This window comes from Schistocerca serialis, chromosome 4, assembly GCF_023864345.2.
Source record: "Schistocerca serialis cubense isolate TAMUIC-IGC-003099 chromosome 4, iqSchSeri2.2, whole genome shotgun sequence".
NCBI classification, from domain to species: Eukaryota; Metazoa; Arthropoda; class Insecta; order Orthoptera; family Acrididae; genus Schistocerca; species Schistocerca serialis.
The window spans coordinates 677,377,651-677,403,826 of record NC_064641.1 but is presented as its reverse complement, the minus strand read 5'-3'; the positions used below and the strand labels follow the sequence as shown (position 1 = coordinate 677,403,826).

At 36.0% G+C, this 26,176-nt stretch overlaps 1 protein-coding gene across 1 annotated transcript in view; it reads right to left on the bottom strand.

Annotated features, from left to right (window-relative positions):
• LOC126474680 (uncharacterized) overlaps positions 1-26,176 on the bottom strand; it is a 642,581-nt gene that overhangs the window by 50,162 nt on the left and 566,243 nt on the right. Inside the window, exons 20-28 of the mRNA XM_050102159.1 lie at positions 25,857-26,008; positions 25,364-25,528; positions 16,817-16,975; positions 15,890-16,105; positions 15,116-15,245; positions 8,500-8,675; positions 8,249-8,420; positions 1,969-2,080; positions 170-336 (exon numbers count right to left, since the gene is read on the bottom strand). Of these exons, the coding sequence (XP_049958116.1) occupies positions 170-336; positions 1,969-2,080; positions 8,249-8,420; positions 8,500-8,675; positions 15,116-15,245; positions 15,890-16,105; positions 16,817-16,975; positions 25,364-25,528; positions 25,857-26,008 (1,449 nt within the window). The remainder of the gene's footprint in view (positions 1-169; positions 337-1,968; positions 2,081-8,248; positions 8,421-8,499; positions 8,676-15,115; positions 15,246-15,889; positions 16,106-16,816; positions 16,976-25,363; positions 25,529-25,856; positions 26,009-26,176) is intronic.

Here is a 26,176-nt window from a genome sequence, read left to right as displayed (position 1 = left end):
AATTCAATGAACACAGAAATTCATATAATGAAAGAAAAGAGCAATGTGTCATCATGAACAATGCAATGCTGTTAGGACTACACGATGGGACAATGGTGTAAGATAAGTGCATGTGGACAGCAGAGAGAGAGAGAGAGAGGGAGAATCATCATCATCAGCAGCAGCATACCTGATGGATTGTCTGCAAGAGAATCAAGTGGGTCATCCCCCTCAAGCTCTCGCTTAGCCTGCTGCCATTCTGCTTCGATTCTTCTACGTTCCTTCTCACGTTCCTCTTGCTCGTGCCTCTGCCGTGTCAGGTCTCTTTGTAGCATTGCCTTGGTCTCCAATTCAAACCTAGGACAAATCAATATAAACATATAGAAAAAAAATTAATTTAAAACTGGATTCTGTATGGAAAGGCATCAGGTTATGGTATGAACATGAAAACACACACACACACACACACACACCACCACCACCACCACCACCACCACCACCACCACCACCACCACGACTACTACTACTACTACTACTACTACTACTACTACTACTACTACTTCATTCATTCTGATCCTTTATACTCCTTTTGTCCCATTTTAGTGTTAAATCCCATCGCATCCCATCCCATCCAAACTGACAAAACTGAAGTACTTTAGCAATCATTTGCTGGAGACAGCTGGAAAAGAATTAGAAGGTCACTTCAGTATCATCACACAGGCAGGAGCTACATCAAAATTTTATATTTCCTGTAGTCATCATAACTTGTTCATAATCTTTCAACAGAATCTACAGAAAAGAATACAACAATTTCAAATAAAGTGCATCTGCCAGTTACCTGATAATGCCTTCATGCTCTGCCGGTTAACCACAAAACATCTGAGTGACAAGAGGTTTTAGCCAAATGATCAGAGTAATCTGGGCATATGTTCTCAAATCACATATCAATGCTCTTCAACTAGTATTTTCTTTAGCAGAGCCACAGGCAATTTGGTGAGAAGTTAGACTATCTGTTACATCACTTAGAGAACCTTCATTTGTACATATAATTACAAGATCCCCAATCATTCACCATTCTTCTCTCTGATACCTAGCCAGTCACAGCCAAAGCAGATTGTCAGTCTATAATGTATATGTATTTCATATTCAGAGGGCCATGATTGATGACCATTCTTGAATATTTAAGATGGTTCTTTGAAGGAGTATTTTATTTCTGTATAATGAGGTATGACTGTATTAGTCAAGATGATGCGAACTTCCAAATGAGACAATAATCAGTTCGATTTTTGAAACATAGAACCCTTACTTCATAAATAACATAATTATTTCATTACACAGAATTTCAAGTTATTCATTTTTTAATATGTGGTTGATCATTTATTGAAAACGACTCCACAAAGACTACCACTTCTCCTAGATTGACTCCATCTAAATTTCTGGAGATCCTGTTCTAGGTTGTTTTGATAAATATTTCATTATTTTTAAAGATCAAAACTAAAGGTACAGTACACAACAACAAGTCTGCTTATTTTTTTATAGAGGAGGATTACACAAGGAGAGGCAAGAAAAACAAACGGCATATGTATGTTTCAAAACTCGCCATATTCCATTGGCCCTTAGATGCAGTTACATTAATGAAAATCTGATTGTTTTATTTCTATCTCACATTTAACTTACAGTAAGAATAAAAAAAGACACATTATTCACTGACAGGACAGTCACTATGTTAAACTTCGCTTCACAATATGCAAACTGAAACAGGGAACCACAAAACTTTGAAATTTTTCAGATGCATGGTATTAATGCACAACAATGTGATTGTGTTCTCAGTGATTAGCTGTCAATATTATATTTCATTAGAAACAAACCTTGGTGACTGTATCACAATGTCAATAACTACAAATAACAAAGCAAAAGAAAACTAAATGATTATAATAAAAACAATGGTCATATCAGTAATTGAAAAAAAACAAGAGAGTAGCTATTTACCTTCGTATTCGTTCTTGAGTTGTAGCTGACAATCCGGAGTAAGTCCATGTTGTTTCATCATTACTGAAATATTTCCTAATATCAGGATGCATCTTCTCACATATCGGATTAACTGAAAACATTTGAACATAATTCTGCATGAGGACACATGGTACCTAACAATTCCATAAAAATTAGATTTTTTTCTAAAGGGAAAATGTAGAACTGTGCAAAAATCAAGTCACAACAGTTTGGCAAAGCAATTCAATAAATAAATAAATTGCTGCTGAAGCATATTACATTGATGTATTTATAATTTCAGTCTAAAAGAAAGAAACTATGATTCCTTGCAACATATGAATTGTCTCGTCTCTCTACTAGATTCAATATAAAAAAAAAAATAAAAAAAACTACAGTTTAGATCTCTAGATACACTGTATCCTCAACATATGTGCATATAAAAAAGTGTGCTTAAAGAATAACTAGACAGCTTTGTTAGAGAAAGATATACAGAGTTACAAAGCAAAACAGGAGTTATTACTATCTGAAATGGAAAAGGGCATAACTAAAAAGAAGATATATGTGTGTGACACATACTCCATAACGAACTACTACAGAGAGTATAAAGCACAGCAAAGACCTAACAAATTTAGAAACAAATTAAATAATCTCCACCAGTGTACGTGGTGTACGAGAATATATACAAACAAGCTATGAGTGTGGGAGATTTTCGAAAAAATAACATATTTATCAACTGAAATGCACCAACAAATAAAATTTATACCACATGAATAATGTGTTGTTACACAAAAATGATTCTGCCACTGGTTTCTCCCTCTATTCCAGTTACTTCAAAGTAGAGAGCTGATTGATGAACAAAACTTTAAAAGTAAGAGATGGAATGAGGGGCATACGAATAAGATGACTTAAGTAGACATTTATGTCTTTTGAGAGTAAATTAGGATAATACCACACAACAACAACAATTAATAAAAAAGTCTCAGAGTACCATTACAGTATTGTAGTTCCAAGCAAATGATGAAGAAAACTTATATGATTAAGGCAATGTACTACAGATTTCACCTATCCTTTAAACCAGGCCTCGTCAAACAGCACTCCGCGAGCATGAGTGCTCCAGCCGTGCTCCTACCTAGAGCTTAGAGTGCAGCAGCAAGGGGGGCTGAAAGGTGAGGAGGAAGAGCATAACGAAGGCTGCAGCTAGATGCTTCGAGAGCTGGACAATCCCCCTGTCAGACACCATGTAGTTTGCTGATGGTACTATTGACATTAAATTACTTACTGCATTAGAAGTACTATGGCGTCTATACACTTGTCCAATACCAAATCAGAATTGCCTTACCTTTTCTATCATTTAAAGGCCAAACAAAGAGCTTAATATACCATTGCACTATTATGAGTTGGAAAAATATTTATTGGATTGTCATTGCAACACCAGCCACAAAGACGATACAATGAACTTGTTTTCTTATGAATAATGGTGAATTCTTCCTGAACTGAAAGTGGCCATTAGGGAATAAAACTAAATTCAAAATAAGAAGAGTTGTTACAAAATCTTTTATTGTTGACACCACAAATTATTTGAATTCATTAAGTGTCTTAATGCAATGGGAGAATCTTAACACTTGGCGGACAAGACTGTAACTATCAAACAAAAATTAATCCTGTGGAAAAATCTGCTTCAAGTTCACGACATGAAACATTTTCCTTAACTCAAGGCAGTCATTTACAAATCAGACATGATCGAATAAATTTCAGAAACTGCAATTTTTCATAATTACTCCTGAACGAGATTCCAAGACATTGTACAATGGAAGAGGGATTCCGATTTATTTGTCAGACCATTTTCACTTTGCAATGCTAATGTACCTCATTACTTGACATGAGGTGATAGACATACAGTGGAGTACCCAGCTCAACAATCTATCTGTCCAATCCACGAATTTATAAGACTTTTATGAAATGTTATCCCATGAGCAATGTCCCTGACTGCACAGACAAGCGACTAAATTTATTTCAGTGTTTGGTTCAACAACGAGTGCAAACATTTTTTCTTCTCTTATGAAACTGATGGAGTCATGCCAGTGTTTGGGTTTAACCAATTTTAATCTGTATAACTCTATGTGTTTAACTGTCTCACAAACCATAGTTCTAGATACAATTAAGTAATAAAATTTATTGCTTTGGTAGAAAAATAAAAAGTTGAAAATAGACACGTGTGATAAACTCTTGCTTATAAAAGAATGCTGCAGTATTCACCTCTCGCTCACACACGCCTTCCTAAGCTTCAGATTGTGCAGCCTTTGGCAATAGTGGTCTACTAATAGCTGCTCGGTACAGTGCAGTGGTGGGGGAAGCCAGAGCACTAAGCAGGAGTGTGAGTGCACTCCAGGAGTGCGAACATTGGCCAGATCTGCTTTAAGTTGACATCCAAGTGGAAATGATGTGTTCTAATTTGAATGTTTTTCATGTCATCACTCACCACCAGAGTTCAAAGTAGGTTAAACATATATGATTCACCAACAAAAAAAATTAAAAGTGTCACCATTTCCCCTATAAGAGACATTAAAGTAATATTGTGTGTTTTTTGAAATTGTAATGGAGCTTTAGATACTCAAAGGATGGCAAATTAAAACTATTACAGTCCCTCATCCAAATAGCTTTATCTCAGTATATCATCTTACCCATGATGTGTCGCTTTTTGTAGACGACCTCTAAGGAACATTAATTATATGAGGTAGCCTATAAAATACGGGGACTAATGCTGTAGCAGAGTAAGTACACTTGCAATTTGCACTGTAGAGTAATAACCAACAGTTATGAAGCGTGAAGCTGTCTCAGTTGAATGAGGCATCTCTAGGGCTTGTAGATATCAGTGTGGCCATAGTCTTCATTTGTGTAAGAGCTATTATTTTGTTTTGTCAGAAAAATGATAAGTGTAGTAATAGAGCAACAAACTGTCATGGAGTTTCACAAGAAACTTGGAGAAACTGCAACAGAAACGAATCTTTTAATGGAAGAAGTGTGTGGCGAGGACTATTTATAACGTATGTTGAGTTTTCGAGTGGTTCAATCTTTTTTAAGATGGCTGAAAGAACGGTGAAAGTGATTCACACCCTGCAAAAACAGATAAAAATCTGATTTGATCAGACGGTCAGTTGAGTATTAGATCGATTGCTGAAACTGTAGGAATTGGCAAAGAATGCACACGCCAAATTTTACATAGCCAGTTTAATATGAAAAAAAAAAAAAGTGTGTGCAAAACTAGAGCTGAAAATTCTCACGATTGAAAAAAAAATCATGACACTACGAACACCACTGTAACTATGCTAGGGGGAACTCTATGCATCAGTTGACTGAAAAATTTTAATTTGTGTTCCATATAGTTCTAGTATTGGATTGGGTAGTATATATATAAAACAGAAATAGGGACCAGACAGCTTTTTATCTACACAGCAGCAGAAACATCTCTTAAAAGTTTAAATCCAGATCAGAAAATATTTTAAATGAGCTATCATTTAACTGCCTTGAAAATCAGATCCCTAAGTGGTTTCCTTCTTTAGCCTCTGAAGCAAAAAGTTAATGTCTGACAAAAAGATGGTATGAAGTGAGACCAAAAAATGTGGTGAACGAATTTTTTTAGCAGTAAATGCTGAAGCTACAACCATTTGATGTAATTTGTTCAAAAGCCTGATCTGTTGGGACATGCAGTGTCAAGTTGAGACACATTCTGACTTGTCAGTCAGATGTTTACAAGTGGTATGGATAGGGACCGGAAAATGTAACATCTGTTTTTGGCAAAATTCGAATCTATTTGAGTCAAGATTCACAACTATTTTCGGCAAAATTCGTATTTGTTTTCTCCTTTTCATTTGTTAACGATTAGATGCACTGATAAAAAAGTTGTCATGCCACACGAATGAAGAAGAACAAAGTTTTAATTCTTGCAAATCAACTGTTAAAAAAAAAAATGCTGACTGGGAACTTTTTGACTAGACTGTTTGCTTTTGCAAAAACTTCAACACCTTTTTATTCCAAAATGCCCTTTATTATCCTCACTTGGCAATATTTAAGCCTTCAAGAATGATTGTTCTGTTAAAAGGCAGCAGCATTTTCCTGCCAGGCAATCAAGGTGTTTCTGGATGTTGCTTGTCTGCTCCCACCAAATTCAATTACAAAATCTGCAAACAATTTATTTCAACCTTTTGTGGGCATTCATGGCTTTGAAATCCATGCTTGACAATGCTACATATTGAACTGAGAAAGTACTTAGCACAGAAGTAGAACCGAACATGTGATAATTCAATTTTTACATTAGAGGAAGGATTTCGGAACAATCAAAAAAAGTTACAGATTTTGTTTTCCAGCCACCACAGCACATAAAGTGCGAACTATAGGTTATAGTGGCACATGGCCACCAGTGTAAACAAACTAGAATTTTGATTGCCAGACAGGAGAGGGGTGGTACAGCCAAACAAGTGCCGCATCTCTTTAGCAAAGCAGCAGCCTACAGCAGAACTGACACATTGTTAGAGGGATTGCCGATCTCTTCTGGTATTTAAGGGCGGTAACCAAAATCTGTGATGGACAAGGATCAGTCTCTTCACTTGTTTCAAAATAAGAAAAGAAAACAACACAAGGCATTTGGCGACGGCTATCGCGCATCTTCTTGTTGAGGTTATCAGAGTATCATTAACGACACAGTTCAGGCCTACCTCCTACCAGTATTCAATGCGACCACAGTTCAAACACTTGCCGCCTAATTTGCCTCTTTAAAAATTTCCACATTATACCATCTTTTGAGCTTTGGTTAATAAACAAATATACACATGTCTTTGTTGTAAAATGCTAGGTCCCACAGCTGAGTACTACTACTTTACACTATGCGGCATGGATCTTAAAAAGACCATTCAACCATCCACAGCTGTCATGGTGCCCGATCACTGAGGACGATCACTGAGCACAATGATACACGACTGCGTTTGTACACTTTTTATTTTGCAAAAAGGTTCTTATGCACATTATCTGTCCAAACTGGGCTTTGCCAGATGATGCACAATACCAATAACTGAGAATTGGTTAAATTTTCAATATTCATGTACAGAAAGTTATGCTAATTCAAACTTATCTCTGATAAAATAGTTTATCTGGATACAATTCACTATGAAATTGTGTCTCTTAAGCAATTTTGCATTTTGAGGCATAATTCGCATCTATTTCGCATTTATCAAAAAATGCGAATTTTCCCTGTTTTTAGGTATGGGTGATTTAAAAGAGGAAATGAGTCAGCAGAAGACAAGCAATGTTTGGAACATTACTTAAACTCAAAAATAGAAGAAAACATTCAAAAGTTGCTAAAATTATTCATTCAAACAGGCAAATAACTATTTGAGAGCTTACCACAGAACTTAGCATCACATATGAATCCATGCAAAGCATTTTAATTGATGATTTGCAAAAGACAAGAGATTGCAAAATTTGTTCCAAGACAGAAGGAAAATCATGTGTCAGTTTGCACAGAATTGAAGGATTGTCTTCATTCAGATTTAGACTTCATGTCCAAAATTGTAACTGGACATGAACCTTGGGCCTATTGGTATGAGCCTAAGATGAAAATTGAAGAGTTCCCAATGGAAAACCACTGAATCTCCTTGCCCTAAGAAAGTACATCAAACAAAACTGAATATCAAAGTCATGCTCATTGATTTTTTTTCTCCCATTATTCAAGGCATAGTACAGTCAGAGTTCGTTCTAAGGGAACAACTGTAAATGCCAAATTTTAAAAGGGTGTACTGCAATATGTATGAAGAAAGAGGCTGAAGCATGAACCAATGGCTTCCTCCTCCATCATGACAACATGCCGTGGCAACCCCCCCCCCCCCCCCCACACACACTTTTGAGTCACGAGTTTTCCACCAGAATAAGTGCTCTTCTCTGTTCACATCCACCTTACTCACCAGATTTAGCAGCATGTGACTTCTGGATCTTCCCAAAAATTAAAACTGTGCTTAACAGAAAATGTTTTGACATCACTCCTGACACTGAGGACCACAACAGAGCAGCTAAATTCCTTCCAAAATGAGCCTTCCACAAATGCTTCCAGTTATGGATTTGACATTGTGACAAGTGGATTGCTAGCCAAAGACAATATTCTGAAGGAGATTAAATGGAAAACATGTAAGCTCATTAGTTGGTTTTTAAAAAAATTATTCCATTTTGTTTTTTGATCACACCTTGTGCACTATATGCTGCTGCTCACATAATAAAAGAAACTTTTTCTCACCTGGATTACTATTAATATTAATATTTTCCTTTTCTCTATTAAGATCCTCCTCTTCAATTCTAGAATAAATTTTATCATCACTGCCAGCAGGCGAATCTGATGCCACATGCTGAGAGATGGCATCATCTTGTTCTGGTGTACCTCCTTCATGAACCTGATTATTGTTTTCCCTCTGGCAAAACAAACAGCAAATTAAGATATTAATTCCATTACATGAACAAATACTACTACTGATGTTCAGTTTCTCTCACCTGCTTTTCTTCAGTGTGGTTCTGGCTGTCCACAAATACTTCCTCTACACCAAGACTTGCTGTATTTGTTGTTTTCTTTGCTTTGGCTTTCTGCATTTTGCGGTTTGCTGCAGATATAATTGATGAAACAATGTCTTTGGCACTGATGTCCTTATTCGGAGAATCACCCTTCATGCCTGTATGTTTGCAGTGAGGAGGAATGTTGGGATGTAAAAGGTGACACATGTGGTAGGCAAAGGAAGGAAAGAAAGTCATGCATAAGCACATGTTTTGTAACAGCAACATTTACATTCACATAATAGAACAATACAGTGAACCATGCTCATTCATAAGCAAGTAAATAAAGTTGCATCTGACACTGAATGCATTTATTTTCAAATCGTATTTCCAGTAAGTTACTGTTTTGTAACTGATACTGCACTAGGTAGCTTTAATTTTTTTTCTACACAACATCCATTTCACAGTTTGCATTTTAGTAAAGAATGTTATTTTGTGTTAAGGGAAAGCAGATATGTTAGTTGAAGACTGTCCCTTATGAGAGCAAATAACTACCAATGGCATCCTTCCCACAGAATCAATCAGTTATTTTCAATGGTCAAAGCAAGTTAAGAAGTTCAGTTCAGTGACAGAACATCGCTAGTCACTTATTAAACAGAAAAAAAGTAAAGAAAATCTAAAAAAATAATATAATATAATATAATGCTTAAGCACAAGACAATGAGCTTCACAACAATGTGAAATTTTTCCTGGTAACAGAAGCAAGATGTAATGTTAGTCTTCTTAGATAACAAAACATTTATTAAACATTTAAGATTAAAAGAGACCTTAACCCTTATACTAAAGTATGGAACTTATCTTTGCATAAGTCCATCTGAGAAAAAGCTGAAGACTAGATAATATTCTTTTTATTTTAATTCCTACTAATATATGTCTCTGATTATTTCCTTCTCCATTTCATTTTATTAGCAATATACAGTGCATAAGTATTTGTCCTTTACATTTATTCATGGCACTCTAAAACTATATTCTCTTGAATGTCACACATTCACCATGCTTTTGTTCACACCTTCTGTAGAGGACAAGCTATACTTTGAGCAATAATGATACATGAGGTAAAAAAAAGGGGGGGGGACTATATAACGTTTAGCAGTAAATGTGCCACAAGACATCATCATCTTCCTAGTTATCTGACGATGTCAAATTAAAGTTCATCTCCACCTGCTGATCAAGCAATCTAATCTGCAGTACAGTTCAAATTTTTACATTTCCAAACATAAAAGTCTTCAAAAATATACATTCAATTTAAGACCAGGGAAAGATGGTATGAGTGTCACACAATTTTTTTCCACATGTACAGTTTGCTGAAGCAATGCTTCAGATAGTGAGGCACCCAAACAGGTGTAATAAAGAGTTGATTGACTGTCTGATCAGAACAACTTTCATGTAAATTTGTTGCAAGTAATGATGCGTCAAATTCGAAATAAAATATGCTAGTTATTATCTACATGTAAAGTGAGAGGTCTTACAGTTACATTTATAGTCTAAACCAGACAAAGGCAGTCGTAATGGCTACTCACGCTTTATTATAGTTATCCAACACACAAAAAACTTATTTACCTCATTATTATTATTATTTAAAACAATATTTCATGGAATAACATCTGTATATAACAAACAAAAAAATATTAGAAGTCCTTAACCCCAAACTAAAATTATTTAGAAAATCAGATAATTAGTAGTGTGCAGGCTTATAATATTATTACATATTGTTTGCAGTGACTTCCTAAAGTACTCGATGAAAAGAAATGCTGTATGTGGAACAAACTACAGATAACTGCTCATACACCAAAAACGGTCAATAAAATAACCAAAAGGAAGCTATGTGAAATTGTCATGCCAATATTTGTATGTTACATGCATATTTATGGTAACTATAAGAAATTTTCATAAAGTATATTAATTTTAAATGTTTCCATTGTGTGTCAAGTTTATTTAGTATAAATGGTTATGAGAATAACCATATTACAATTCACATATGACCACACTTTGTAATAACTTTGCTTGTTCAGATATTTCCCTTACTCTGATGATAATTTTTATCTGTTGCTACAGTGACAATTTTGAATAAAAGCTAAAAAGAACATTTCAATGAAAGTCTTGCAATACTACATGGTTTCTATTCCACACTGTCCAAATATACCAATCTCAAGTAGACAATTTTTTGGTCACTGCACGTTACTTAGTATAGTAGAACTACGGTTTGGTTTTTCCAAACAACTGTGCAAAAATGTTGGAACTTAATTATTGTCCTTTTTTGTGCTTGCATTTTTCAATCTCCCATGTCCTTCTCTTGGCTACTTAGGTGTGTGTGACTTTTCTTTCCCTGCCATACACCTTTCTTTTTGGATCCTCCTTTACATTCTGAACTACTACTTATGTATAGACCCTGGCATGGAGATCAGCTGTTGTTCATTAATATTTCAAAATTTGAATGAAAGTTTTCATTATAATTCAGTTGCACTGGCACTTCTGCAAGTGCTTCTCTCTCTCTCTCTCTCTCTCTCTCTCTCTCTCTCTCTCTCTCTCTCTCTCTCCTGCCGCATGTGCGACTGTGATTGGGATTTATGATTAATATCTGTCAAATTTTAAACTAAGTTGGAACCACGGTACATAGCTTTGAAGATGAGTGCATGCTTATCCACCAGTGAAACAGGAAAACAGGTAAATAAGAAACAGAGAATCATAAAGGAAATTTGTAGGCAAGAAAGAAAGCTTGTTTTGTAAAAATGCTAGTGATTTCATTCTTATTGTTAAAAAGTCAACCAATTTAAATAAGCAGTGGTAACGGAAAATTTAGGCCACACTAGGACAGATTTCTGAGAACACCTCCAAGGTGTGATTACATTTAATTGTCACTGATGTTTCATAAAATGGTTCCCATCAATTCACTTCTTTCACTTCAGTGCATTGAATTAATTTCATGTATTTCAACCTACTTAAAATAAAATATTCTGCATTTGAAACTGGACTTAGAACACGATTCACACCAATTTGCTAATTTTTAGAGTTCTTCATGCACTTATCTTTAACTCATGAGTAATAAAGTAATTATGCTATTGTAAATAATTTTGGAGTAAAGGAGACCACTCATTAAGTAATAGAACGGTTTGTCATCGGAGTGTACACGTACTTCTTCTTTGTATGTGTACTCTGGCTGGTTAACGGAATGCCAAATAACTAGCGAATTAGTGACATCTTCTTTACACCTACAGTACTTACGTTCTACCATAACTTGCCACGCAATATTTATAATGATGTTACTGAATTACTGTGAGTATCAATAATGAATTTCAGCACGTAATCATAAAGAGAACAAAGCAGCTTCTGGCTGAAAAGCTGACTTGCACACAGCAGTGAAATACCAGACATGGACTTTATCTGAAGTAATATCTTTCACTTCCCACTAACCAGAGAACATTCTCGAGTAGCCAATTACACAGGCAGACCTACAGTATAAACAGGGAATCCGAATCATTCTTTATAAGCTTTACATGTTACTTCAAGCTGCACTATGAGTTTATAAAGCTGGCATCTACTAATATCTTCTAAAAATATTTGAGGAAAATGGTAGTCTTATGTAGAACTACAGTTCCTGAATCTGAAGAAATTTGAATAAGCTACTTTAACATGCTGCAGCAAAAAGGCTGATGAATACATAATTTAAAATAAATAAATAAATAATAAAAAAACTTGGAAGCTTTTGGCAACTCCAGAGACCTTTGTCTAGCAAAAGATAACGGAAAAGACTCAGGGCAATAACATCTGAATGCTCATGGCAGCATACATCCAAAATCCTGATTCAAGGAAGACATGGCAACAAAGGATGAGAAGAAAATCTGTGCATAATTTTCTATACAATGCTGTTGGTCAAACCACTACACTCTGTGGAAAGTCACTGCATAAGAAATTCGATAGCACATTTCTATTAAGATATTTCCACATTTTTGTGCCATATCAGCTCTACATTAAAATAAAATTTGATTTATTTCACTGTCTATGACAATATCATTTACAAAATTTTAACAAATATCTATGCTCTGCAGGATAAAATTTCATGCATTGCATAGTGGAGACACGCAACACTTAAATCGAAACAATGATCAACATTACATCGTTCTCCCAACCTTTATCTCATTTTGTAGAACTTACATCAACAAGAAGTGATTATAACTGTTTAATTCAGACTGCATTGTGCTACACTTTGTATTATTGATGCTGGCAACTACTGTTTCACGTATTTGTGGGAATTATTATGTATGTTAGCTACGTAACAAAATTTTGAGTTGAAGTTCGTACGTGAATTAAAACTGCATTTATCCATCTTCTGACTTTTTCATACAGCTATCTGATTTTGAGATCTTTATGAAGACTTTATGTATAATTCTCTCAATGGCATTATAATTTCAATCCCTCATTCTCTGTATTTTTAATTTCTTGAAGTGCCACTTGGACATACCTCCATGAGAAACTCAAGATATATTTAAACCGTTACAAAAACCCATTAGTCTCTTAACATGTTTTGTAGTAAGTAAAACTGTCCTCACTCTGAAAGTTGGTTTGAACACCACAAGATGCTAGCAGAAAACTATTACATGATCACTGGAACTTTGTGGCCACTGAATATTATCTGCTCACAGGTCTGTGTGTGTGGGATTTTTTTATTTATTTTTTTATTTTATTAACAGACAAGTATCAAACAAGTTCTCTTCTGAAGTTCTTCCTGCCTTAGTTGACAGGACTGGCACAGAATTATCTGCAATGCACATAGCACTGCAACAGCATTTAACAAATTATTTTCTAAAGAATATGAGACACGCACACTCAAACAACAGGGCAATTGACATTCAAAGGTAATGCAGTGCAAATAACTATTAGGGTTCTAGGAAGAAACCTAGGCCAACTTCCACCTCTGATAAATATCACTCAGTTTGTGTGTGCGTGTGTGTGTGTGTGGGGGGGGGGGGGGGGGGGGGGGGGGGGCGCGTGGGCGCGTGTGTGTGTGGGCGTGTGTGTGGGCGTGTGTGTGGGGGCGTGTGTGTGATTTACAGACAACTGTACAGATCCTGTGTAAAATCATCTTTATTGTCCTTGTCTACTAGCTGTGAAGTTTGCAGTAATTCTGAAAAAATGAAGCCCGTTATGTGTGAAATTGCGAATGAGAAACTCTTTTAGTAGCTATGCTATACATAATAAAGGAACATTGCCTCACAGAGCGATGCTGAATTAGGGATCTTTATTAGATAAGAACGGAATTCACTAAAAACAAAATGCAATGTACGAACAAGGATGAACATGCACAAAAGAATAACAATTAAAAATGAAGATATAAAGACTGAATAATAAATTAACATTTTCAAGGCAACAAATTTCAGAGGACAGAGTGCAACAGCCATACCTAAAAAGGCAGCCCAACATATATGACTTTAAGAGGAGTTATCATTTCTACTGCTACAACTACTGGATAATCGAGTATTAGAGTTAGATGCGACTGTGCAAAATTAAAATTGCTTCTATGCCATAGTAAAACTATCTTAAACAGCGTGAAATAGCAAAGAGAATATGTGGTAAGGTGAGGGACGGAATACCACTGCTAAAGATAGAGAAATGCAGGTACAAAGCTGACAGCAAACTGAGTTCAGTGAATATAAATGTAGCACACACTGATGACTATCCTGAAAGAGAGGAAAGAAGGTGATAAATAGATCAAATATGTGCAATGCTACAAGCAACTGAACCCCTTAAAATATAAACTCTGTTTTGTACCTAAACTAACAGAACCTCACAAATCTCTTACATCAGACATTTATCCATGAATTATGTGTAAGTAACACAAAATATCAGAAAAACATAATAAATGCATTGAATGTCAGATACATATTACAAGCTTTTTAATGCATAAAATACACAGATCATACAGTCAAACTTCTACTAACAAAGAACAAAAAGTAGTAGATTCATATTAAAAATTATTAATAAACCTTTGAATGTTGAGTCAGAGTGGGGGGAGGGGGGGCATTGCTACCAAAGGACATTATCAAGTTTTTGTACTCCTACTGCTTTTTTCTTGGAGTAAGTTACATCATGGGTGTGTCGGTACTAACTATGGAACAATTTGTTAATTTTCTCTTCACTGTTCGGTTTAAAAAGTGGCGCGATCGTGATGCAAAATTCAACAATGAACACTGCTTGCCTACATTTGAGAATTGTTTCATGAATACCATATATTTTGTCTCAACAATGGGGGCTGGGGACCAGGACTAATAAAAATGAAATTAAAACTCAATGATATAAAAAGAAAAGAAATATACTGAAGTTAGTAACTTCAAATTTTTACAAAGTAAAACTGATGAGAAGTTCCTGAGAACTCTGACAAAATGGCCAAGTATGATGGTGATATCAGAACACATGTGTTGCGTATCATATGGTTTCATTTTAGTTAGAGTTCAAGTTCATTATGCCAATCTGGTGAAATTCTCAAGAGCCTCTTTCTCATATCAATTTTGACTGCATAGTAAAATTCCACTGGAAATTGCAAAGCATTACCAGTTTTTTTTACCTTCCACTTTTTGAATGTTGCTTAGTAATAAATTCTGATTAGCAGATTCCATTTCATTAGAATCCTGTGGCAGATTTGTTGGTAGGTTATTTGGATCATCAATATCATAGTCAGAAAAGAACCAGTCAACCTGCAAAGAAAAATAGGGCACGACATCACAGTACAGATAGTGTATCATCTCTCTCTCTCAATCAATCAACCAATCAAGGCACCATGACACAAAAGCATGTAGGCTAAACATAATTAACAAAGCAATAAAAAGGAGAAAACAAGCACTGTAACAACTCTGTAGTTATATAAAGTAAATATAAAAGAACCTGCAAAAATGAATTACTGACAATGGCCACATCACTGGCTTTCCACTTAACCTTTATCTTCACTTTTTGTCTCCCCTTTATATTTAACCATTTCTCATTTACTTCTTTGCCCACTACTTTAATACAATCAAAAAATCCTTCACAGTTTTCTTTTCTATCACTTCTAACTTCCTGGTTTTCTATTTTCTTACTTAATAACTGAATATTTGCTTTGTACCAAAATCATTATCTTATTTTGATGAAAGAATGAAACTCTACTATCAAATCGGCAAGTGATAGGGCTGGAAAACATACAAAGGAAGGAAGTGATACCACGGTCATTTGATTATGTGAGGTGTGCTATTTGTGATGTGTGTGAATTTTAACAACAACTCTTGTATGAGCTTTCACTCATAACTTTCCCACAACAAATGTGATGACATGACTGCTACAATTTAAGTAACAGTAAGAGTAATACCTGCTGTATCAGTGACTCCACTATACGACATTGGTGTGACATGTCTGTTACCATAGTCACCATATTTTCATCTGCTGCTCGAACCAGTGTTGGACCAAATACAATAGCCAAATTACGTGCTTCCATTTTGTTTGTCTCACTATGTGCAACCACTTTTTTTAAATGGTACATCAGGTACTTAAGCGTTTCGAAATGGTGCTCTGGCAGCTCATGCACCTGAAAGAACATTAGCAACATATTAGCATCCATCACCTTGTTTTACAAAGTATCATAAGAGCAGACGAGTGATGTATGTTGAAGTATAAATAGCTTTCTAATAATTAACAAAGAATTTTTCTGCATATACCAAGGAAGTAATCAAAAGTAAGAAATTTAAACACTGAAAAAAGAAAAGTCTGCACTAATTTGCACAAATGAACCATATAGTGGTAGACCCAATTTCTGTGACAGTACAATCCACGTTCTGTATACAACAATGGAAGTACCTCGTTCTTGTAGATTGTCATAACATACCCAGAATTAAATACGATCTGAATGATAAACTAATATGATTAAATGTTGGTCTTTTGAATTCAATGGGGCACAGAACTTTCATGTGAATTGCTTTTACCCATTTGACATTTAAACAGCTTCTCCATATTTCTCTACCACTTTCATCACAGCCACATACAAGGAAACTTCCTTGATCAAGCCTTTGAAAGACGTCAACAGTGTTGAAATAAGGAAGTTCCTCAAAACTTGCTTTAATGAGAAAATACTTCACGGAAATGATAGCTCAATCCATTCAAACTAAAGTATAAAACAAGATAACATTTCATTTCACGATAAAAAAACATGGCATGTTTGAAAAATAATTTTTTAAGACACTTGTAATGTTTCATGTTGTTGCTTTGCCTTAAGAAATACTATATTATAAAATGTAGTTACCAGTTTCTTTATACGAGCAAAACGTTTGTTTGAATCTTCAATTTTATCAGCCTCTATGAAACTAGGATAAAGCTCATTTGTAAATAATGAGTCGGGTAGCCTCCGGAAGAACAGCTTCAACAGACTGGATATTACATTAACATCATTCCATCGTGGATCCTGAAAATGCGAACAGATGTTCAAATTAATACACAAAAGTTGTATAAATTAAAATGTAAGATATTAAAAACACACACACACACACACACACACACACACACACACACACACACACACACACACGAATCTTAAGATATTGCTTTCAAAACAGTAACTGTACATTTAAAATGTCCCTCAAAGGAACCAATGGATCATTTGCACTGCACACAAGGGCTGCAGGATGCCAAAGGTGACCAGATTTGTACATAGTTTCAGGCTATCATGTATACATCAATGTATGTATTGGTAGCATAAAACATTCAGTGTCATGGCTGGGTTTGTATGTGTGTGTTAATAGTGCAAATTTCAGGAGATGAAATATTCCTTGACAGATGTTGCTAAAATATATTCCTCTCACCCCTGCTGAGGATACTGCAGATAGCAGCAAAACTTGAAAAGCTTGGATTTCTTGCTAAAACAGCTTCAAACTTATTCCCTAACCTATGAGTCAGTCAGATTGCATTTGAAGTTATCCACCATTACGAACAATTCCCACAAAGGCAACCAAATGATTCTAATACTTTAACGCTGCTGGAAAGGAAGCCCACCTACTATAGATGTACACCAGAGCACCACCGATTTTAGGTTCAGTGAAAGCATTTTGTGCCTCTCATACTGAAACTGAAGATTCTCTTAAAAAGGAATAAATCAGAGATTTCACAGCTTGAAAATGTTCATGAAATCATAAGAACCAATAGCTTCAATCCCTGATCAGGCAGCAACTCTATATAGAGAAATACACAATTTGGGGCTTCGAGAAACCCTTTCTTGGGGAGTAAAACTCTTTTAGTTACTTCAAGGTAGCTAGCACCCAGTTCAGTGACACATTGAAGTCAATGGGCAAGGGAGCCCAAGTGGATTAAATGAGGATAACATATGTTTAGGGCAGCTGCCACCTTTAGCATGTAGGCTGCAGTATTCAAATAGATAACATGAACTTATTCTTCAATTATCCCATGCCACAGCACTTTAAGACTGTCATTCATAAAAGGAGCACTTGTTGAATTGTTTGTGCATTCCGACACTTTACAGGAAATAAATAATAGCTTTGAGTGTTCTTATCCATGGAGTTCGTCATCAACGATATTGCCAACAAAATGTCCACATATGTCCTCTGTTTCAGTGACAGCTATCCAAATGTGGCAGTTACCTTTTTAACACAGAGCACTTCAAAGCCTTCTGGCAATAAAAAAAACATCCCTTTTCCTTACCATCGATTCATCAAGAATCTGATAACTGCAGTATTTTTGAAAAAAATGTGTGATGTCTGTAATCTATGCAAGGACCATAGCAAAGCACATGGAAAAATTCATTTGTGGAGGCTGGAGTCTTCTGCAGCCACATCGATAACATTTGCTTCTTAGATAATTACATTGGTTTGTTCCCCATGTGTGAATCACTACATTTACGTTGCTGACATTGAGACTCCATGAAGCATCCAACCTGCTTATTGCACACTCAACACGGAACAATCTTTCCATCAGTAGTGAAAGTGTCCTCCATAGTAACCCAATATCTTAATTTAGATGACAATTTTCAAGCAACAGGAGGCACTGTGAGCAGAAACAGTCCTGATGTCTTAAGAAATATTATTTGGCAAATATTTCTTAGTGAAGTCACTCCCTGTTTCTGAATCAGTAGAAGTCTCTAGAGGTTGGAAAACTTCATGACACTTGTCTTTTGTTAGCCCCAGTGCTAATCTCAACATCACATAAAGACCTTTACTACACATAATAATAGCTACATCAATGATAATCACTGTATTGTTATTGTATCTTCTTTGCTTTTGAGAACTGAAATCCTAAATCTTAGAAAATTCAGCAGAAGTACATTCTTCATAAACAAACTCAAAAGGCAGTTAACCATTTTTTATTGCACTAGAATGTGATCGTTAGAGATAATTTACTTCCTACCTTCAACTTTTATGTAGATAAGACTCTGATGTTTTCCTAAGGGAGCAACTGGCTGATAGTGTATGGAAATATGAGGGGTAACAAGGCAATAATATTTAATTTAAAGTAGTGTAAAGTTAAATATATAAAAACATCCAACCATTATAAATATATAAGAACATATCTATAGTGAAAACTGCAAAAACATGTAATGATTAAATGAAAAATATCAATGCTGGCAATATGATTCATGTATATTTCCACTTTTCACATGTGTAGAAGTGAAGACAAAGAATTACATAAAAATATGGGATCTATCATGAAGCTCCTCTGACTGACCAGTTGAACTCCAAATCACATGAAAGCAAAGCAAACCTCTGTTTTCTCATTCTGACTGACTACCATGTCATCCGCTGCCATTGGGGTCATTGAATGTAGTACGGAGGGCACGGGTTGAGCACTCCACCCTCTTGGCATTGTCGGCTTTCTTGACCTTGGCACTGCTACTTCTCACTCAAGTAGCTGCACAACTAGCATCACGAAGATGAGTGCACCCTGTTCCAGTTCTCTTACCAAGGAGAATTCCTTCACAGTACTGGCAAACCAAGGACATCTGCATAGCAGCCAGACATGCTGACCACTGAGTTATGGAGGTGGACAAATCAGATAAATGATGGCTTTGTAAATGAATTCTCTCTTGGGTGAATTACAATTCCTTAGACTGCTGCAAATAAATCCCAATCTACAAAGTACCTATCCTATAACTATATTTGTGTAGTTTTAACAACTTCTGCTGCTATGGAGATATTTAATCACTGTGGCTGTTTCCAAGGTTTAATTACCAATCATGTACCACATAATAATGGGTCTTTTCATCTATTTATGCACCATGTGTTAAGTTCATTGCAGTTGACCCTCAACTGCCTGTCCTCATAGCAAGCTTCAGTATTCTACAGGTCACATTTTATTTCTCTACACCTTAAGTGGTATTGATACTTTCCTATACGCAGACAAGGGAAAAAAAAAGTCCCCTATTTTTCCCAGATTTCCTGGTTAAAAATACACTTTCTCCCAGATGAAAACACTTTTTCCGCGTTATTAAGTGACAGTATATTTTCCCTCGGAACTGTAAAACTTATCAATTCTTTGAATGGTTATGTTTTTATACATGGGCATAGAATTTCCCAGCACTTTAAAAAACTAAACTCAGGGAAGAAAACTCCTTTTGGAAATATTTTTTATGTGAAGCAACATGTACGCTGCAAATTTTTGTATTACAAAAGTATAAATTTGAATTCCACCAAACACCACATGTTACTTTCTGAACCATTGTAATTGAGATTGCAATGTGCTTTTGTAAGTTTGTCATAGCTCATGTCATGTGATCCTGCCAGCCTATGACAGCGGATATTCAGACCATAGGACATGTGATTTAGTCAACTAATAGCAACATCCTGTTAAGTAGTGTGGATACACAAACAGGAAAAGTTAATGTTTTAAATTAATATACATAGTGTTGCTACAAGAAAAGCAAAGCTTTCTCATATAATATTGGTCTCTAAGGTTAATATGCTGCAAGAGAAGCTAAGCTTTCACAAATAATGTTGATATTTTTTGCATGTGTTACACTTTAAGATATATCACACAAATGTGCCAGTAAAATTTTTAGCAGAGTCCAGTGACTTGCCCTCAAAGTGTTCCACAAATAAATTAGCTACTGCAGAAGGGAGACAGCTTCCTGTAACACTACATCAATTTGCTCATAATAACAACATGAATGTCTGATCTTCTGGGCTCAAAATACTTCTAAATGGCTCGTCATCAAATGCTCTGTGATTTAAGAAATTCATCGTACATTCTCGCACATAGTTCAACATGCGTAAAAGGAAATTTACTTTGAAAGTAATGCTTTTGAAATCACCATTCGCAATATTTTCCCGCGAGCTGTTAGAAATAGGTTCGTTTCAGTAGTTGTCAGAGCGCCACAGGCGCCACCGCGCTTTGGCAGCTGCTATGACACAGGAAGCCCATACGTTCATACATGTAAAACATTAAAAGATCTTACATTATGTCATAAATTAAAAAAAGACATCAGAGGATACTCCAAGAGCATCGGAATTTTGTGAACCATACTAAAATGGTACATTTAAAGTGCATACTTAAAAAGCACATTCGTATGTCCAGATTCCCAATGAAGTAGGCCGTGACCCAATATTAAGCTTTTCAGTGTGGGTTTCAGGATGTAAATTTTTTTGGAGTACCAGTACTGCATTAAATAATTCTTGATTTTTATTATGGCATAATGCCATATGTGCTAGAAGATGAAAATATGCACTTGAAATGCAGTGAGCAGTTGAAATTAGCCAATAGTGTGGAACTGAACACTTTGTTTCAAACACATTGACTGCCTCAGTGTAAAAGATTAATAAAAACCGAATTTCTTTAGCAAACTGAGAAAAATAACTTCATTGTTATACAAGGTGATTAATGCATGGCTGTCAGAAAAGTGGAAATAAAATAAAATCTGAAACTAATAACGTACATTAGCCTTCTGTAATTATGTGAATGTATTTTAATTCACTTGATAGCTCCCAGCCACAGAAACCCATTTTGTTTTCATTTGACGTGAGAGCAGTAAGCGAAGAGGAAACAGCAAAATCACTAAACGTAAACACGGATTACGTGGGAACTACACACTTTCCCACTATAACTCAGACTGCTCTGCGCATCAGCATTGGATCTACGATATTTCCGAACCAGGGCAATATTAAGATAGTGTGACCCCCCCCCCCCCCTCAGCCCCCTCCCTCGAGCGTTTGAGATACATCAAAAATTTAAAAAAAATTGAATTTTAAAAAATATGTTCATTTTGTAGCGCACATCTTTCTGAAGAGTCTGATACATAAAACATAAATGTTTGAGGAAATGCAAGATATGTTATTAGGTCTTAAGTGTGCCAGAGTACAGTACCACCTCTCTTCACACAGCATTCTTCTATCGCACGTCACTGTATTTCGCTCCGTGGAATTGAAACGTGTATATTTTGTACTGGATGCCATCAAATTATATTCTGGACAGTGGAAATTAAAATGTCCTGTGGTGCCTCTCCCATTCCTGGTCGCCCTGTTTGACATCCTGCCCCCCCCCCCCCCCCCTCTTAAAAAAAAAAGGCACCCTCGCTATTAATACTGGATGGGATTATTTGTAATCCGGAGAACACGGACTGAAAATTTGCGCTCTTTATTACCTGTTAGCTAATAACTTTCTGTTTTGGGTGACATAAAATTAAATATAGGATACATAAAACCAGTAAAGACAAAAGACAAGCAATACAGTACACATTTCTTCAATCCTTAGCTCCTAGCATTGTTTTCTCTCTAATCTTGCTACAGCTTTACATGGTATGCTTTGCTTTCTGCGACAGAATCTATTACCTCATCAAAGTTCGTCAAGCATTTGCTGCATGAAAAATCGAAATATCATTGTCTAATACTGTGTAAGCCGTTAATACAAATAATACCCAAGACTAGTGTGGTTTCTCAATCCGATTACGTCTATTTTGTCACTGTCTGCTAGATAAAACAAAATAGGCCTTTCCAACACTGCAGAAATCTTAACATACATCAAATAAACGAGACTATTTTAGCTCAAATGGTCATTTTTATAACACGACAGAATATAATTCACGAAGACCAACATAAAATGCCTATTAGGCCTACTACAAGCAAAAAGTTTTATGTTAGAAAATAGTTTCACATTTCATTCATGTGCTCCAGTTTCTCGAGCATGAGACCGAAAAGTAGTAGTACGAGATTTTTATATAAATTTAGAATCGGCCTATTCTTTCCTAGTTCCCATTTCTTCTCCTTCCTCGTTCTAACAAACTATCTAGTCATGACTAATTCTGGAACTATTCCTGCCTTTGTCAAAACTTATTCGTCAGTTAACTTCACTAGCCCTGCCAGAATCACCGGTTTAGTCATCCCTGATTATTCTCCGGTTAGGCATTGTTATATTTGTACAAACCATTTTCCGCGCTATTTGCAGAATAGAACTTAAGTGGCTGCTAGACAGGGACTGTACAACTGGCCCTGACTAGTGTAGTGACCTGGCCAAAAATTTTGTGACAAAATTTCATTTTCCTGGATACACTGAGAAGATAATAAGTAATCTTTCTTAACCGTTATTCCTGTTAGTCATTTATTTCCACTCTGGTAGTTTGAATCTATGGTTCTCCCTAGTAATTATAACAATGCTGATCATTCGCTAACCCAAACAACAACATACTCAGACAGTGATTGGCGTCCACTTGTTTGGCTTTACTCCACTCAGCTTGTACAGCCCGGTCCCCTTTTGCCTGCAGGCAAGTTTATTTCTAGATGCGACGAGGATTCCCCTGACAGAGACATCACGTACACTATGCATGCATTCAAAAATCAACCTTTTTTTTTTTTTTTTTTTACCATGGGACCAAAAAGCTGATGTCATCGGCCCCTAGGCTTAGACACTACTTAATCTAACTTAAACTAACTTACATTAAGGACAACACATACACCCATGCCCAAGGGAGAATTGGGACCTCCGATGGGGGAGCCACACAAACTGTGCCAAGTCACCTCAGACCTCATGCCTACCCCGCGCAGCTTATGATTCATTCAGAAATCAACTTACAGAGTGCGTTCAAAAACAAACCAGGATGCGCATCAAAATCATATGAGTAATCGATGGACCAATGTGCACTGGATGCTAGGCGCAATGTGAAACAAGGTTTTTTCTCGTCAAGAATATGGGTCTTTGCACCTGGGAATTCTTTTTATCCTACATGTCAAGTTTTCGAAGTTTCCTAACTTTTCTTCTTCAAAATCATCATACAGTTTTCTCCAAAACTTTTGAATAGTTTCTGCTTGCACATTATCCAAGGTTGCTTACACAATAAATTACGAGTTTCATGTTTACTGCCTTCAGGGTATCATTTATGTTTTTGTTTTGCAACTCACATCTTGTAGGATGGTTCTCTCAAAAATAGCCCATGGTAGTGCTGTTTAAACATCACTATTATGGTTTGATCCAGTGATGGATTAGAATGGTAACATTTGGGGAAAGGAAATGCACAACAATAACACCACTGTTTAACTCACAATGATGTTCGGTGCACTGTCAATAATATGGCTTTTTTAGGCAGACCTTTAACAGTTACAAACTCATCAATTTTCAGTACAAACTGACCCCTCCATCATTTGGCTCCATCAAATACTGGTAGCTCATTTTGGCAATGTCCTTCAAGGCTTGAGGCTTTTTGACTTCCAGAAACATACTGGGGAGCAGTCTGTGTGTGCCATGAGCATTTTATGCAAAAAGAACAGTTACCTGTTCTTTTTTCCATTTTGTGCTCTGGGAAGACATTTCTTTTGAGGAAGCCAAGGATTTCGTAGGCAACATTTTGAAACTCACTCCAGTGGCATCGACTCTGTAGGTCCTTAGTGTAGCCACGGATGTAATTTCCAAACTCTGTTTTGGAAACATCAACTGCATCTGGGTCTGCAGATAATTTTATACACACACATTAAACACATTCCACTGCCAAATTCTGTGTCCATTTTTTAAATCTCTCTAACCTTCCAGAGGTTGAAGAACAATCTTTTCCTTTTTCACAAAAGTGCTCAGCTAACAATTTAGCTTTTACTTGCAGTATTGGGCCAGTGAAAGGCATGCACGTTTCTAGTTGTTGAATGAAATAACGACAAAGCACCTGACTTACATTTTCACCGTCTTATGTTTTCAGTGTTTTTCTATGAGTGTTTGTGACAGCTTGCTCTAACAATATAGTTTTTGACCTCACACATACTGAAACTATGGAAACAAACTCCAGAATTAACTTCAACAGTTTTCTATAAACTTTCTTTTTTCAACTACATTGATAGTATTTGATTTACCAACTACAGTAATCACAACATGATTTCACTTAGTTGCCATAGCACAAAAATGCACATTCAATGGAAGGAACCAACCACCTAAGTATACTATTGTTTGGCAGGTAAGCTTTGTTTAGACTGGGCATTCACCTGTCACTGCAAACTACCCCCCCCCCCCCCCCCCCCGCCAACAAATCCCCCCTTTGTTTTGCGAGTTTCAGATAACCAGGATTTCGGCAAATCTGAGTTTCCTTACGCAGTGTTTTACTGTAATAGTAATGTCTGATAGCATAGATTATTTAAAATCATTAAAAAATTGTATCATGATAATTTTATTGCATACTGAGAAGAGAGGAAGACTGGTACACTTCAGAAGAACTATCACTGCTGCTATATATAAAATATCCGAGTGAGAACATGACCTAGAACATCCAAAAACAGCTAGTAACAATAACAATAAAGAGCCACAGTTTACCATTACATTTTATGTACTGTGATGAGATACACAGTATACATGATATTCATGAAAGAATATGCTTCTGTACCTGCATGTTTTCCCAATCAAATCCTTTGTTCAGGCTTTCTGTGAGTGATGAAACAGCTGCAGTATTTCCAGGAACACGGTAGATACCAATTATATCCAAGCCTCTTGTGTCAACTATACTAGTACACATTTCCACCAACAATGGAACATATTCAGAGAATTTGGACTGTAAAGCAGAAAAAAAGTATTATAACGATGTTGCGTTTCCATGTACTCACAGATTTCAAATTCAGGTTTACACTTATCACCACTATCTTAAGTGTCAAAAACTTTATTGGAACCTTTATTGGGACCTCATTATCGTACCTATGCCACTTGTGACATTATCTTCACTAAGCTTTTGGCTGACTTATGTCTTGTAAATTTATTCTTGGCATGATGTAACAATACTGTATGTGTCAAAATAAAAAGTTAATAACTACCTCAGCCCCACAATTAGATGTCTTTAACAAGTTTACTTTCAACTCTGTAGCATCACGAAAGTCTAAACTTACTGGAGGACACTCCTCAAGAGGGATACCAATGGTTGCACCTTCTGGATGAGGAGCTGTTGGTGAGTTTGGTGAACCACCACCTTGCTGTATCCGTTTGAACTGCTGATAAACACGGCCTTTCCATGTTTTTGACTTTGGTGAAGGCAGTTGATCTAAACTCAGAACAAGATATTGTAAACATAATTACAATATTTAGGTAAAAAAGAAAAAGAAAATTTATATCTTCTAGAATAATGTCAGAAATGGTTTAGAATCACACTCAACAAAATAAAATATGCTACAACAAATCAATACAAATGCACTGCAATTTGAATAACAAT